Below are 17,323 nucleotides of genomic sequence, written 5' to 3'. Positions count from 1 at the left end.
ATTTCTTTCAAGTTTAAAGGCAGACTGTTACTTCTAAGTGAAAGTTGTAGAAACCAGAGCTTTAATTGTGGTTTTAAACTAACTTTACTCTTTATTGTCAGAAAATATAATGACAAACACTTGCTAAAACAGGTGAACATTTCACAAATCTGAGGTAGGACATTCAAACATTTGTCATTTGTCCTTAACAAAATAAATATCTTTATTGGGAAAATAATTACTTAGTTTCTGCATGTGCTAATAGGGGCCAAGTCTTGAAACAGGTTTGTGTTGCCTAACTTTGATGGCACATATCTTCAGGAAATGTATGAAAAACAGTAGCCTAAATACATTATTAAATACTGTAAATATTCCATTAGTCCTTTAATACATTATCAGCACTAATAATATAATAAAATTCAATATGTATATCCCACATGGTGCAGTTAATATTACTAGGCTAACGTTACAGTAAATCCATGATAAATGATGGGAGATTGTAGACGGAAAAGCCTTCAGACTGTATCGTTGTGCAGAGTTTCTCCTGTTGGTCAGCGCTGTTTAATCTGCCTTTAAACTGGTTTAAATCACTGAGACAGTGTGTTCTTCGCTGAATTCAAGCACTTCTCACTGGATCTTGTGACCGAGACGATAGGAGTAAACGCATCAGTTCTATTGAGCTCGCGCTGCGCTGCCGTTTGGACTTGGAGCCGAGCGGGTAAATGGTTCGTGTGGCGCGCGTTTCAAATGAGCGTTCCGCTTTTGGCGCATTTAACCTGTGCATTTAACATTATGCCGCCAGCGCATTTTCAGGGGGAAAAAGCAATGGTAGAACCAACGAATGAACGAGCATATCAATTTAAGACGTGGCTAAATGAAATTTATGACCTTGTATGGAAAATCCGGACGTTTTTATGACTTTTTATGGCCTAAAATTCAGATTATTAAATTTAAGACGTTTTATGACTTTTTATGACTCCGCGGAAACCCTGTCCTTGGCTGCCATGATGGCTTTTTTCAAGGAGGAAAACAAAAGTGTTCAAAGGGGTGAAAACCACTTCAAATCGGGTCATGTAGTTGAGTGTAGCGTGTCTGAGGGTCAGCTTGTGGGTTTTGAAAGGGCCAGCATGAAGGACAAGACCTACAAAGTTGTAGTGAGTTTTGCAGGGAGGTTGGTAACGTTAGTTAGCATTATCGTTCACTTTAGCTAGGCTACTGTAGCCTTCATATGGTATGAGTCATATCAAGCATTTTATGATGCCACTGTCAAAACAATATTTAGCCTAGGCATACCTCATGCATTTACTGAACATTTGTGTAATAATTCATGGCAAGTTAATAAACTGAATATGATTGTGGTCCAAGAGCAGACCATGCACCGGTCCATGCATCAGACCGGTGGCGTGGTGCACTTTCTGGTTTGCTGACCATCACTTTTTAATTTTCACTTGTTGTGGTTATTAAGAAAATACAGGTACAAAGCACTGCACCATGTTGCTAACGTTATCGTTAACCGCTTTCACACACGCACACAATATAAAATACACGATAAAATGCACGATGATAAATTCAATACACAATACCTATATAAAACACTATTATTTACACGATTACTACTGAAAGAACTGCTATTAACTGCACATTCACTATATAAAATTCACTGGAGGAAAAAGTTTGCGTGGCCGTAGTCAGATTTGGAAGTCGCTCAAAAGGCTCTTTCGCGGTTGTGGCTTCAGTCGACTTCAGTGAGGCGCGGTGGTTTATGGGATGAGTAGTTCCTTCGCTCGGAAATGAAAATATGTACACAGTCTTGTACCTTTGACTTTTGGGGAATTTTCTCTTCGTTTTTTCACTCGAAATTATATGTTGTATGCTTATGAGTTCAGCCGTAGCTGGTTATCCTCAGACATGCTCTAAAACTTTAGATACGGATTTTTCCAAAACGTCAATGGGGGAAATGAATGGGAAATTTACTTCCGGCACCTAAGCTCTCTCGGGCTGTGGGCGGGACTGTGATGCTCTATAGACCCTTTTACAAGCCCACGTGATCGAATAGTTGCGCGCGCATTTTGGCAACGGAAGTGGTGTTGTTCCCCACTGGCTCTAACGTGTTAGCAACTCCGAAAGTTTATCAAAACGGTTTCCCGGCATCAAAATGTCTGGTTGTTGCGTTTACGGTTGCACTAATCGATATTCCACCAAGGGGCTTAAGTTTTATAGGAGTCCGACAGGATCACGGCCGTTTCAGAAGAGTGGCTGCAGGCGATTAAACGTGTTGATTGGAGCGAGGACATAATAAAAAAATGCTCGCGTCTGTTGTTTAATCCGCTCGCGTAGCTTGACACGCTGCTGATTCTCGCCATACTTCCGTTGCCAATATGCGCGCGCATACGTTGCTACGTCATCATTGTGTACAAACAGTAAAAGGGTCTATACATTTTGAGACAAAAGGGGCAGGGCTTGAGCGCCGCCCGTCTCTCCCTCGCGCTCGTCATGCAGCATCACTTGGAGATGTCGGCAGCTCGTTGAGTCTTGAGGAGTTTGGTATGAGCACGCGTTGCGCGCTGTGAAGGTGTGTTGGGGACAGTCTAAAACTGTGGAAAAAGTCCTCCTGAAATTGGGCCTTAACTTGAAGGGTTAAGTTGTGTTAACTTGAACTGCGTTTTTTCTATCAGTTCGTGACTACAGCTCGTCAATAAACAACGTTTTTTGATTGATCCATTATACAATCCGCCTTCATTTAGCAAGTGCACTTGCGCAAAAACATTTTTCAAGTTCAACATTTTTGTTGTTGTTGTGGATGCTGCTGATAAAACAGCTTCGCGAGACTATAAATATGCATGCATTTGTTTGTGTGTGTGTGTTTCTTTTGTAAAAGTTTCCCCGGATATACTTCCCTATTTAAATGCACAGTTTTCATTACAAATTATATTATCAGCATTACAATTTGAGTAAATGTAGCTGTGTAAAATGTAAGGGATGATGCCACCCTTCTAGAACAATGTGCATTTACGTTTAAATTGTAACATATTCAATGGCATGGAATTACAGTGTAATTAGTGTTAGCTCACTGTCTTAGCCTTTTTCAGTTTATTAGGGTGAGGTAAACTGTTAATAGTAGAGATTCTCATTTCTTTATCAGAACACAAAAACTGGTACTGTTTTGGAGAGAAATTGGGTATTTTTTAATGTCTCTATTAAACCCATCTCATGGTGTGTGATGCTGAACTATCGTGTGAGTTTCTAAAGGTTTTTGAATTCTTTGCACAGTTATGAACATTGATATTTTATGTGCAACAATAGCAGGCAAAGGCTCAGTGCATTTTACAAATTTGGATGATATTCTTCAATATTTCTGACAAAGATAATGGGAATTACAGTATGTGAAATGTTTTTTTTACTTGATTAATTGTAGTGCACAGTGTTTATTATCAGGGGGTAGAATCCGCAGCTCAGTACTCACTACTCACGACTCATGAGTACTTTTACTTGAGTATGTTTTTTCAGCACTCTTTCCGCCACTGCCTCTGACACACTTAACCAAAATTCTAACACCAGGCCACTAGGGAATACAAATGTTGATAGCAGATCTATGTATTTATTCACTGATGTGAAGAATCTCGAGACTAACAATATATTGTATTATAGTAGACCTAAGAATGAAACTATCACATTAAACATGAGTTCTATGTTGATACATTAAACTCAATGTACAATTGAAACTGATTTCTGGACATCGTAATGTTGCAATACATATCTTATATAGCATTGTATTAGCAATTGCACTGAAACGCATTACAAACAGGCATTACAAACAGGACAGTTTTTTAATGCTGTCCCTTTACAGCATTAATAATGAACAATTTTCTTAGTAAGATAAATGTTTAGTACAGCACTCACCTAAACCCATGATCAGTGTGTCCACTAAAGTTACGTGGAGGATCCATTGACCAGTCACTCTTCATGGACACACAGCTGGGATCTGGAGGATCTGGTCTGTGCGTTGAGATGAACACAAGTGAATATAAATCACACTCTTAAAGGAACACTCCACCGTTTTTTGAAATAGGGCTTATTCACTTTCTTTCCTACATTTAGATAGGTGGGCAAATGCATTTTTGTCTCAGTGCATGCATTGTTTTAGTTTGACAGGGTCGGCGCTAGCTTAGCTTAGCACAATGAATGGAATCCTTTGTTGCCAGCTAGCATGTCCTGATTAAAAGTGATATAAAAAATTAAAAAAACCCACCTAATTACTTCTTGTGGCCTGCGTATTCACAACAAGTACAAATAGTGATGCAGATTAACACTAGGCGATTTCCTAGGCAGATATTGACTTATATATTAAGGACTATATTAGGGGGAAGCACAGGCAAAGCACTGCTACTTGGGCGTGATATCTCTGCGCCCAAGTAGCAGTGCTTCACCTGTGTTTCCCCCTAATATAGTCCCAAGTCAATATCTGCATAGGAAATCGTCTAGTGTTAATCTGCATCGCTATTTGTACTTGTTGTGAATACGCAGGCCACAAGAAGTAATTAGGTGGGTTTTTAAAAAAATTTATATCACTTTTACTCAGGACATGCTAGCTGGCAACAAAGGATTCCATTCATTATGCTAAGCTAAGCTAGCGCCGACCCTGTCAAACTAAAACAATGCATGCACTGAGACAAAAATGCATTTGCCCACCTATCTAAATGTAGGAAAGAAGGTGAATAAGCCCTATTTCAAAAAACGGTGGAGTGTTCCTTTAAATTCATGACTTTAGTAATAAACTGATTCGGGCGACTAAATTATTCCATTTATATTTATTATGCTGTTGGAGACTTTACAGCAAATACACATCCATATATGTGAGCTGTTAATTAAGATCTTTTAAAGGGTCATGAAACCCCCCTCTTTCAGCTCAAGTCTAGCTCACAATCTTTTTGAAAAATGCAACTTAAATGAGCGTGGATGGCTGTGAGAAGAAGGGAGGGGAGTGGGTGTGGTATGGCACGGCAGGGGAGAAGGGAGAAGAGAGAAGGGGGAACTGTCATGGCCAGTGGCCCATGCAAATCTGTCACTAAAAATCAGTGGTAACACGTGAGGAAATGCTAGAGTTTTTTATAGCTGGCAAAGTTAAAGGGTTAGTTCACCCAAAAATGAAAATTCTGTCAGTAATTACTCACCCTCATGTCGTTCCAACCCCGTAAGACGAGAATACTTTTTGTGTGAAAACCCCCCAAAAATAACGACTTTATTCCACTATTTATTTCCTTCTCTCTGGGCCTCGAGTTTTTTCACGTAGTACAATAGCGTAGCGCTTCTGTGTTGTACGTCACACGCATGACACACATGACCAGCGTCGGCCAATAGTGAGCCTACGTGGTGACGTGCAACACAGACGCGCTGCGCTAAAACACTAAGTGAAAAAACTCGAGGCTCAGAGAGAAGGAAATAAATAGTGGAATAAAGTCGTTATTTTTGTTTTGTTTTGCGCACAAAAAGTATTCTCGTCGCTTTATAAACTTAAGATTGAGCCACTGGAGTCACTTGGACTATATAACGATGTCTTTAATGCATTTTCTGGGCCAGCAAGTAATAGTGTCTTAGAAGCCTATGGAGGAGTGAGACAGCTCTCAGATTTAATCAAAAATATCTTAATTTGTGTTCCGAAGATGAACAAAGGTCTTACGGGGTTGGAATAACATGAGGGTGAGTAATTACTGACAGAATTTTCATTTTTGGGTGAACTAACCCTTTAAGGCGAGACACGGCAGGCAAAAACATAGATTTTTCATGCAGTGGTCAGTTTTGAGATTTTGGCCGAGTTTACTCCTTCAATAAGTATTCTTTCAAGCTGCTATAAAGAAAACGCTGAAAATATACATTACGATGTTTTTTTATTACATTTTGTTTACTTGCGGCAGTAAGTTTCTGCCGAATTTACCAGGAAGTTAGTATTCCAACGCGACATGCCGAGCTCCGTCTGTTCACTGAAGTCTGTCATGTTCGGGATCGTTGTAAAGCTCTGAGTCTCATGCACAACGCTATGTAAACCAAATATGGGCATTTCCTTTCTATCAATAACCAATCGTGAATGTCCAAAGGGGGATTTAAAGCTAACGACGAAATCTCATTTAGAACTATTAAATCTTTAACTGCCGTTTTCTCAAAATAATTTTTTTGCGTTTTTTTGTCATTCTCCAGTAGAAACATCTCAGCCTATGTAGCACCTATGTACACCAAACTTTCCAGTTATACACTTAGCATTATTCTAAAGATCTGTTCAGAGGGATTTGTTAATAAATCATTCCTGGCCTGATTTATGTGACATTTTAATTTTAAAAAAATGTCGAAAATCGATATTTTAAGGCTATGGACAGTATAGTTTGATTTCCTAGGTAATGAAAGCATATATCCTGAAATCCCTCTGAACATCTTTTTTCATCTTGTGTGTAATCAAAATGAAAAAATAATTTTGCGTCTGGCTTTATCATATTTTCAGATATATCTACTGAAAAAATATTCAAAATTGCACATATTTAATGAGATAATACCTAATTTGCATAATTAAACATAAAAATTTCTAAAACTTGTAAAACATTTTTTTATGAACTTGTGTAAGTAATGAACTGAGGAAGTTTCATGGTGATATCTATTATTTTAAAATTTTACCCTATTCACCTGTAGTGCCTTAAAGTCTAATGAAATACACTGACACCTTATTTTTGTCCTTTCAAAAGTAACTGAATGCCCTGCTACATATATTATCTTACAGTAATCATAATTGTATTTAAAACATATAAATGTATATGTATAATTATGTCATTATAAAATATATATTTGTTTATATACACGTAATGCATATATTTGAAAATAATAAATTTTCCGGTAAAAAAATAAAAATAAATTCCGTACACAGCCTGGATATACGTGCCCCCTAAACCCACATAATAAAGATGGACAGTGACATAGAAATTTGCACAAATTAAGCATACGTTCCATACAATTGAGGTATTATTGAAATATCTAAATTTTAATAACGAGTGATTATTTAACAAAAGGAAAGTAAAACGGTCAGGGTTACATTTTAGACACACACACACACACACACACACACACACACACACACACACACACACACACCTCTGAAGCGATAGAAAAGTCACTCGCAAGACGCAACCTGCATTGCTGTACAAGACCGAAGTCCACCATTCCCCCGTTGAATGGTTGCTACACACACATAGTTTAAATGTGTCCATGGTTGATGGCCAACCAACCGCCCGCAGTCAGAGTCTAGCCCTGGCAGCATCGCGGGGAAAGATGCACTGGAACCTTTGCACCACGAAAACAAACGCGCATCCCATCATCTCTCATCTACTACACGATATCACAGTTTGACATGTCTATCATTGGAAAGTTCCACGTGGTGTCATGAATAATTAAGAGCAAGTGTCTTCTCATTGGATAAGAAAACTCAGTCTCATGAATAGTTATGAGACACCGATGAGTCATCAAAGTACTATAGTGTTCTGCTATATTTTCCCCCTACTATTAAATCTAACAGATGCTAACATTGTCCTCAATGGTGTTCAACACACATACCTCTGTTAAAAACTCAGAAAATTTGGTTTAGGGTTTCATGACTCTTTAAATAACTTCTGAAATGCATTACATACAGGCACTCAAGTCCCTTTACAGATATAATAATGAACAATTTTCTTAGTAAGATAAATGTTTAGTAAAGCACTCACCTAAACCCAGGATCAGTGTGTCCACTAAAGTTACGTGGAGGATCCATTGACCAGTCACTCTTCATGGACACACAGCTGGGATCTGGAGGATCTGGTCTGTGCATTGAGATGAACACAAGTGAATATAGGCTAAATCACACTCTTAAATTCATGACTTTTGTGATAAACTGATTCAGGTGACTGAATTATTCCATTAATATTTATTATGCTGTTGCAGATTTACAGCAGGTGCACATCAACATGTGAGCTGTTAAGATCTTTTAATTAATAACATCTGAAACGCATTACATACAGGCACTTTAGTCCCTTTACAGCATTAATAATGAACAATTTTCTTAGTAAGATAAGTGTTTAGTAAAGCACTCACCTAAACCCAGGATCAGTGTGTCCACTAAAGTTACGTGGAGGATCCATTGACCAGTCACTCTTCATGGACACACAGCTGGGGTCTGGAGGATCTGGTCTGTGCATTGAGATGAACACAAGTGAATATAAATCACACTCTTAAATTCATGACTTTAGTAATAAACTGATTCGGGCGACTAAATTATTCCATTTATATTTATTATGCTGTTGGAGACTTTACAGCAAATGCACATCCATATATGTGAGCTGTTCATTAAGATCTTTTAAATAACTTCTGAAATGCATTACATACAGACACTCAAGTCCCTTTACAGCATTAATAATGAACACTTTTCTTAGTTTCAACACAGATGTAAAAAGATAAATGGTTTAGTAAAGCACTTACCTAAACCCAGGATCAGTGTGTCCACTAAAGTTACGTGGAGGATCCATTGACCAGTCACTCTTCATGGACACACAGCTGGGGTCTGATGACTTTGATCTTTGCATCTGGACTGAACTGAAACAGAACATGAAGGGAATTCATGGAAATCACAAAATGGAGCCATTTATCATGAAAATTTTAATTCTTTAAGGTAGGGTAGGCAATTTATTTCATAAACACTTTTTGTTATTATGGTTAAAACTATAACCAATAATAGTGGTCTAAATATAAAAAATGTACACATATCGTCTTTGGAAGTCTCAGGACCAGGGCGACTCAGAGCAATTGTCCTCTAAACCATCAGGAATCAATAAAAAAAAATGCTGTGCACACCACCACTCGAAATGGGGTCTCGCCCACTCAACGCGCACGCCCGCATACACCGTAATGACGTCATTTTTGCAGCGCACCATCGCATTCGTGCGGAATCGGCGAGGATAAACCAAACTTCAGGCTATGCAGACTTGTGGACAGACAGTCACGAGCACCACAAACAAACAGTAGCTGTGATTGGCTAAAATGCTCTGTTCGACTTTTCTGGGACCCTCTACTCTTCCCTGTGGATGACCTCTGACCTACTTTCTGTATCTGAATTTCTGCGTTTTGAATTTTAGAATATTGAATTTGATGTTACGAATTTCTTCTTCATCTTGAAAACTTGATGCTGTATTTTTAAAAACTGGATATTTGCAGTCTAAGAATTCAGAACAAAAAAATCCACTGATTGAAAATGCATGTCTATAAAATCAATTCAATTGATTTCAATTGTTAAATTTTAAATGTTCAATATTCAAGCAGGGATGGAAATTAACTTTTTTGTCCACCGGCCACTGTGGCTGGTGGATTTCAAAATCTACCAGCCACTCAATGTTTTTACCAGCCACTTTCTTGTTTTTAACCGACAATGTGTAACTGCATGTGAAAATTAATACTACAAGATCTACAATACTTAAGCAGTTTATTTAATCTCAAGTCTCAATGAAATACTGACATTTTCTCTTTCTCTCTTATATATATATTTCTCTTTTTTACCTGGATGTGGCATTTGAATGATTCGTGGTCTTTTATGGCTTCCAGTTTTAGGTTTTTAGTCCCAACAATGAAACTAGGGCTGGGCGATATGGACCAAAAGTCATATCCCGATTATTTAGGCTGAATATCGATATACGATATATATCCCGATATTTTTTCTGCAAAGTGAGAGCAAATGTTCAGTCAAAGTCAAAGCCAAATATGACATGTCACAAGTAGTTTTATTGAAACCGGCTATTTCCACACACACAAGTACTGTCCCCCTTTACTTAACATAAATTGTAAGAATATGACTAATAGTAAAGACTAGTACTAATAAATAAACATTAGGCCTACGCTAAAGCTATTAAATAGCAGTTCCAAACTAGTTTTTGTTAATACAATGTTGGTATGAGCCACTAGAGTCATTTAAAAATATAAAAAATAACACAAAGAAAAATAAAGTGGCATTTTGGGGTTAATATGGAAACGACAGTTACCATGGTGAATACACAATATTAACAATAACTGTTAATGAACCATGGAAACTGCTCCTGATGAATAGTATGAAAATCATCCCTGCATTACTTTTATTTTGTGTAATTTACAACGTAACGGCGTTGCATGCTCGTAGTTTATTTTGCACTTTATATACAGTGAGGCGATACACAGCGCGCGCCGCCGCATTTGCGCGTGCATTTGAAGAGTGTTCGCTATGAGAACAGGATAACGGCTGACGTGACAGGACAAGAAAGTCCGTTTTTCTGAGGTGAAAGACTTTATTTCAGCGTACACTTATGTCCTCTAAAAGTGTCCGCCGTCTGTGTGAAACAGTATATTTTTATTTACCCGCCACGGTGGCCGGTAGGTGAAGCGAATTTACCCGCCACAACACAAAATCACCCGCATTTGGCTGGTGGCGGGTGCTAATTTCCATCCCTGTATTCAAGTATTAAAAAGTCTAATTCAGAACTATGTAAAATGCCACATAATATTCAATTGTGTTACATAACACTTCAATTTAATTAATTTACACAATTGAAATAGTTTTGTCATATTATAACCTCCATACAGCCACTTTTTACGGTTCCTCCTAAAACCAAAACAAGCTTATGCTGCGTTCACGTCATAAGGTTATGAATCCTCACCCATAAATCCTCACCCAGTCATGGCGCTCCCCTCACTCAGCCCGAGCCCATGCACAGGGTACCCAGCTGCTGACAACAGTGGAAGGGGCGGAGAAATTGGGTTACACGCGACCGTCTCGCGTCAAGGAAGCTGTCGCGGCCCACCTGTGTCCTTCTCCCGGATGAAAACCGCCTCATTGCCTTCCAGGCCATGTAGAGCCACTGCCCACATCACCGAGAAGGCATATATCTCAGCTGGACATGCAGCATCTGCCCTCCACACGATGGCAATCCTGCAGGTCTTCCAAACTCGACTCTTGGGGTCCCTGGACGAGGAAGGCCCGGACCCCGAGTCTCTCAGGAAGCTGTGCACGGCGCGGATCTGGCTCTGGCCGCCTCTAAAAAGGTTGCGCCGGGTATCGGCCGTAATATGGGCAGCCTCGTGGTTTTGCACCGTCACCTGTGGCTGACGTTGACGGAGATGCGCGATGCTGAGAAGAAACAGCTCCTGGACGCACCGGTAAGCCCATTGGGTCTTTTCGGCATTGCAGTCGAGGCTTTTTCTGAGAAGTATGCTGAGACTTTGAAACAGTCAAAGATGATGCCGCATCTCCTACCTAAACGGTTTCAAGCCCCCCCTAGAGCGAGGTCTAGATCGTCCTTGGCTCAGCGTCCGGCTGGAGTCAGAAGTATCAGAACAGAGCGCCCCGCTGCTACGGGCAGAAATCTCCTCTCTCCTGGCCAAACAAGCAGCAGAGATAGTGCCCGGGGAACAGTGAAATCGCGGGTTTTACAGCCGCTATTTTCTAGTCCCGAAAAAGGATGGAGGTATGCGCCCCATCTTAGACCTGAGACCTTCATCTTACGGTGAAGCAAATCCTCGCGCATATTCAGCCCAAGGATTACTTCATCGCAGTAGATCTGAAGGATGCATACTTTCACATTCAGATAGCCCCGCATCACAGGTGCTTTCTGCGTTTTGCATTCGAAGGTGTCGCATACCAATTCAAAGTGTTGCCGTTCGGGCTGGCTCTGGCCCCCCATACAGGTGAACATACAGAAGAGCATGCTTCAGCCGAGCCAGTCAATCACATTCCTGGGTATGGTTCTGGACTCGCGCACGATGATCGCGTGCTTATCAGAGCCGAGGATCCAGTCCATTCACAATACTCTAGCCCTCTTCGTTCAAGGCAGAGCTGTCCCCTTAAAAACATTTCAGAGGCTACTGGGTCTGATGGCAGCCGCAGCCTCCATCTGCAGACTGGGCTTGCTACACATGAGACCGCTGCAGCACTGGTTGCAAAGCCGAGTGCAACCGCAGGCGTGGAGAGCGGGGACAGAATGCCTTATCATAACGCGGAGCCCTCTGCGATGGAAGACCAGCGTTCGGTACGTGTGCGGGGGACCAGAAGCGCTGGCATATAAAATGCTTGGAGATGGAAGCGGTTCGTTTAGCTCTGCAGAGCTTCCTCCCATTCGTGAAGGACCATCATGTTCTCATCAGAACGGGGCGGTGGTGGTGTACATCAATCGCCAGGTCGGGTTGCGCTTGCTTGCTAGCCAGCCGAATCTAGCAACCTTTTAGTACTCTCGGTTAAGACGGCACTACTGCTAGCACTAGCCTGCGGGAAACGAGTGGGAGACTTGCATGCCCTGTCAGTGAACAGTGAATGTATGCAGTTCGGACCGGATGATTGCATGATCAGACTCATACCCAGATGCGGCTACACACCGAAGGTGCTCTCAACACCGATCAGAGCTCAGGTGATAACAATTCAAGCGTTTTGTCCCACAGAACTAGACACCAATTTAGTGTCACAGAAGCGCACTTTGTGCCCTGTGCGCGCGCTATGTGCTTATGAACAGGACTAGCCAGTTTCGAGCTCCAGAGCAGCTTTTCGTCTGCTATGCGGGCGCCAAGAAAGACAGCGCGCTGCCGAAGCAGAGGCTATCACACTGGATTGTGGAAGCTGTGCAACTAGCTTATGCTTCCCGAGGAACAGATTGTCCGATAGGAGTTTGGCGTCATCATGGGCTTGGGCAAAAGGCATGTCTATTCAGGACATTTGTCTCGCAGCGGGCTGGTCATCTCACAACACGTTTGCGAGATTTTATAACCTGGACATTCCCCTCGTTTGCACCACATATTCTGTCAGTGCAGGAGGAGAGAGCTGAGCAGCCATTGGGTGACTAAGTCGCCTGAGGACACGCCCCGATTGGCGCATGTTTCTACTGTTGTATTACAAATTTATGAAATGTTTAATTTAGGTTGCAACAGTAAAAGTTGAGTACATTGAAGTTAGCATTTTAAGGTTAGGTTAGGATAATAGTAACAACAGTTTCTGCCAGTCCTGTTTTTCTCTATTGTAAGTCACCTTTTGTCTTTAATGGCTCGAGCCCCAGCCCTAGACGATAAATCTTTGGGCTGATTGGATTAGCACATATGCGTTTGAATGGTTATGCTGATTGGATTGAGACTGGTAACAAACTGGAGTCGGGCGGGTTCCTTAACCTGTATATTTAATTTGCATGCTTTGTTCTACCTCAGTGTAAATCCCTCCCCCTAAATGTGTATAAAAGTGCAAGGCAACTGTCTTGAGTCAGACTTGATGATGATGAACTACAGACTGATGAACTACAGACATGGAAGAATAAATCTCTTCTGCTTATAAAATCCATCTCAAGTCTCCTGGTTTTTGCTTCGATGAAGGAATAAAAGTTTCCAACACTACCATGGTTTCAACCAGGTCGTATAGACAGCGACAAGTTACTGCAGTAATAGCTGCGGTTGATAATATTCACATTAACTGTTATGTGGCCCCTTTTATTATGCCCGCGTTCATAAGCCGGCAATGTTCTCAAAGCACCAACATGTTTGCTGCATTTTTCCCCCATATCACACCAGTTCAGTGTTGCTTAACTAGGTTCGTGAGATACTGATGACGTTGACGCCGAGTTGGCTCTGTGCCAGAATACATTGGGTGTTTCAACCAGGTCCGCTACCCTGCCTAGAGATAGCGCTCCATCAGTCTGAGTGCTTAGTGCTTGTGCTCTACAGGGGCTCAATCGAGCTGGGCCAACTTCCACACGGCAAGGATTTATATGTTCCCCATACGTAATGTCGAGGGACCGACTCGATAAGGGAACGTCTCTGGTTACTCACGTAACCGTAGTTCCCTGAGAGGAGGGAACGAGACATTACGTAGACTGCCGTGTGAAAAGCCTTCAGCCTCAATAGCTCTCGTTCAGTCGAAAGATTCTGAGGTTTTTGGCGCCCGATGTCACCTATATTGGAGGCTTTCAGCCAATCAGGTGAGGGCACGGGCGCCATTGGCTATTTGCAAGCAAAAGAGTTATTCAAATCAGGCTTCAGCATTTCGAGGAAAATGGATTTCCCCCATACATAATGTCTTGTTCCCTCCTCTCAGGGAACTATGGTTACATGAGTAACCAGAGATGTTTGTTTGTGCTGTTCTGTCTCTGTGTTTACAGTAAACATCGTCTTGGATGCTGCAGGCTGATGAGTGCTATAATGAAATAAGTACATCATATTTAAAATGTTTTGAAATGTATTACAGGCTCGACATTTACGCTTGTCCGGGACAAGTGGATTTTTTGAAGGGGCAAGTGAAAGACAATTTGAATTGCCCGACCGGACAAATAGCCTGATTAAAACGTCAATAACAAAAAATTACTATTCTGCATTAATTTAGTGTAAGTGGCGACTGATAGTGAATATAATAGCCTAATATAATATATAATGTAGGCTACTGACGATAACAAAGTTGTGCACGCCTAATTTGGAAACAAATTAGTTTTATATTAAGAGCAACATCACACGACCAAGAGCGCTGAATACCATCACGATTGAAAATGTGACACTGATTTCATATTACAGTTCCATAAACAAGTAATTCATATTAAGTCAGTTGAATTTTAGACACAATATTGGCATTTTTTTGTTCTATTTCAGCAGCGAAAATAGTTCCACAGCGCATCTCAAAGGAAAACTCAACCTTGTTTCATTACCGAATGATTCAGTGTTTTGAACGAATCAGTTGAGCCAAAGATTCAATGAATTCCTATTCATTTACAACTGTTTCATCTCTGAATGAATCAGCCGTTTTGAATGAATCGTTTGAATAAATGACTCAATGACTCAATGACTCACTCATTAAGACGGTTGCCTGCCGCCTCCTACTGGTGGTTTATAAATATTATTTCTATATAAAAAAAATATTTCTTATTTGTATATTCAAAAAATATTTAAAATAATCTCATTACATTATTTAATGCAGTTTAATTTGATTGGTAACAGACCTTTAGCATCTTATTATTCTATTTTAATTTATTGATCAAATTTAAGAATTGTAAATGAAAGATGAAGCATAATTATATTTAAAACGGTTAGGGAAAAATGCTCTTTATAAAGGTTAAAATATCATAAATATGCCGATTTATATATGTTAAAGCTGACCGAACAGTGATGAGAATACTGATTCAGAGTAAATTATATTTACAACACACACTTAAAAACAAAACAATTTTTTTTCCTGGACAAACAAATGTTTTTACTCGGACAAGTTAATGACCGACCGAAGGAAAATCAAATGAAAAGGCTTAATGTTGAGCCCTGGTATATTTTTATAATTATTATTATTCATTTATTTACCCATAAACCTGTCTTCAGGAAGCCATAATTGACAGTGGCAAGAATATGAAATTAATGATGAATGAAACCTTTGGGGGTAGTGGACAGGGTTTAAATTAAGACAGGAGTATGCCTTAATCTAGTTAATCGTGCATTTCTTTTCTTTTATTCCACAGCTGATGTGTGCAGTTTTTTTTTTTTTTTTTTTTTTTGCTTGCATTAAAATAATTTTCTCTTGTTTTGTTTTTTAATTGCAGTCTTTTTCTTCTGCCATTCATGCTTATCAGCTCCATGCAATCTTAAGCTTTTCTTGGTTCAGCTGTACACAGCTGTTGACTTTTCTTCCTTGAGAAAGAACGTTAACGAACAACTTGAACAACGGCATGACAAATCATGACATAAGACTGACATCACTCACGAGTCACAACGTACCAATGCATTATCCCTCACGAACAAATATAACATCTGATGTTTGCATGCGTGCATACCAGTATACCATTACGACATCCTTCATGAATAAACATGACATCTGAAGTTTGTATACATATCAGCGTACCATCACATCACATATGCAAATGTAGTCTCAAATACAACAATTTCATTGTGCGTGCTGTCGCGTTAACACGGACAAACGGTGCGTGCTGACGCGGTCAAAAATCACGTTTCGTTTAAAGACTTTTGATCCCGATCGCCTGCCATACTTAAGCTTGTTTTGGTTTTATGTTTAAACGCATAAATCAGAGTGTTTTTTGTTTTTTTTCAATGCCACAAGAACAAGAGGTATTACATATTCACAATATCATATTAACATTAGCTACCAGAAAAAAATAAAAAAATAAAATGTTTTACATAAAAAACAGTGCTTTCAAAGCATTACATGTTTTCATTTAACCCCAAGTGCGTATTTTCCGCTCACGGGCACCAGGGGGGTGCGAAACGACCACCATTCAACCCGAAATAAGTAATATAACCATTCCAATGACTCCGAAGCTGTTCAGTTAAGGTAAAAAAGTTACTTAGATCACCTTTAACATAAGTTTTTCTCTCTGTTAGTTCATGTTAGTTAATGCAATAAATATGTATTGTGAAGTTTTTTCCAAAACATCCATTGCCTTACAAATAATTATAAGAAATAAAATGAAATTAAAATGCAAACAAGTTATTTGACATTATTACTTTACTACATTACTTAGGCTACATATAAAGAATCAAAATGCATATGTCGTGGATAAATAAAATGAATAGCCTCCGCATGGACAATAAGGGAATGATTTTACTCAAACCATATTGTTGATGAAAATGATACAAGAACAATAAAAGTACTAGTTATGAATAATAACACATCAGTGTTTTTGAAAACATATTGAACTCTTTAATATTGCAGTAATATTAAACATTTTAATACTACAGTAATATTAAACATCTTTAGTATTTCTGTTTCAAATAACGTTGTTTGAGCTGCGTGCGCTAAAGCTAAAGAGCTGAAGGAACACCCCTAAACCTATATATGATAAATTAGATATTTATACAAAATAAACACAATATTACAATTTATACTTGTACAAAATCATCCACAGATTAACTTGAGCTATTATTAAAAGTAATCAACTATTACATAGTGAAACTCCTGTTGTGGATGCGCTCCTCCCAGGACAACACGCTGAAACACAGCAACTAAACCCAAAGAATACACAACGTTTTTAATGCAATATTTTGCTCATTATAATGTATGTAGGCTATATATGGCAGTCCCAATCATAGTTATTAATGTTCTGCATTGAAGCTAATGATCATCACATATTGTGACTTTTAATTCGAAATCAAAGCTACAGCTAACACTGTCTGTAAAAGACAGACTTACAATCGGTAAAATGTTGATGAAATATTGAAAAAAATCAACTTTAGAAAACATGGGTGGTGATGAAGTAAAAAGATCCAGCACATTTAGATGGTACAACCTTTTGAACTGACTGTATGCATATCCCACACAGCCTCATTTTTGATTCACTTGGAATTAAATATGGCA

General features: G+C 39.5%; 2 protein-coding genes and 1 long non-coding RNA gene across 3 annotated transcripts in view; all 3 read right to left on the bottom strand.

Moving 5' to 3' along the window:
- LOC309494999 (NACHT, LRR and PYD domains-containing protein 12-like) overlaps positions 1–17,323 on the bottom strand; it is a 180,760-nt gene that overhangs the window by 76,793 nt on the left and 86,644 nt on the right. The window lies entirely within an intron of this gene.
- The window catches only part of LOC309494997 (uncharacterized protein), a 730,899-nt gene that overhangs the window by 711,652 nt on the left and 1,924 nt on the right, over positions 1–17,323 (bottom strand). Inside the window, exons 2-5 of the mRNA XM_082164514.1 lie at positions 8,470–8,583; positions 8,086–8,181; positions 7,719–7,814; positions 3,880–3,975 (exon numbers count right to left, since the gene is read on the bottom strand). Of these exons, the coding sequence (XP_082020640.1) occupies positions 3,880–3,975; positions 7,719–7,814; positions 8,086–8,181; positions 8,470–8,583 (402 nt within the window). The remainder of the gene's footprint in view (positions 1–3,879; positions 3,976–7,718; positions 7,815–8,085; positions 8,182–8,469; positions 8,584–17,323) is intronic.
- Positions 9,346–10,659, bottom strand: LOC309495033. Its single transcript, XR_014204521.1, has 2 exons — positions 10,620–10,659; positions 9,346–10,583 (listed from the first exon to the last, which is right to left on the bottom strand). It is a non-coding gene; the product is annotated as an uncharacterized lncRNA (long non-coding RNA).

The sequence above is a fragment of the Leuciscus leuciscus genome (assembly GCF_965113295.1).
Source record: "Leuciscus leuciscus genome assembly, chromosome: 3".
Taxonomy (NCBI): Eukaryota; Metazoa; Chordata; class Actinopteri; order Cypriniformes; family Leuciscidae; genus Leuciscus; species Leuciscus leuciscus.
The sequence above is the reverse complement of the archived record's forward strand: the minus strand, read 5'-3'. Positions and strand labels throughout refer to the sequence as shown.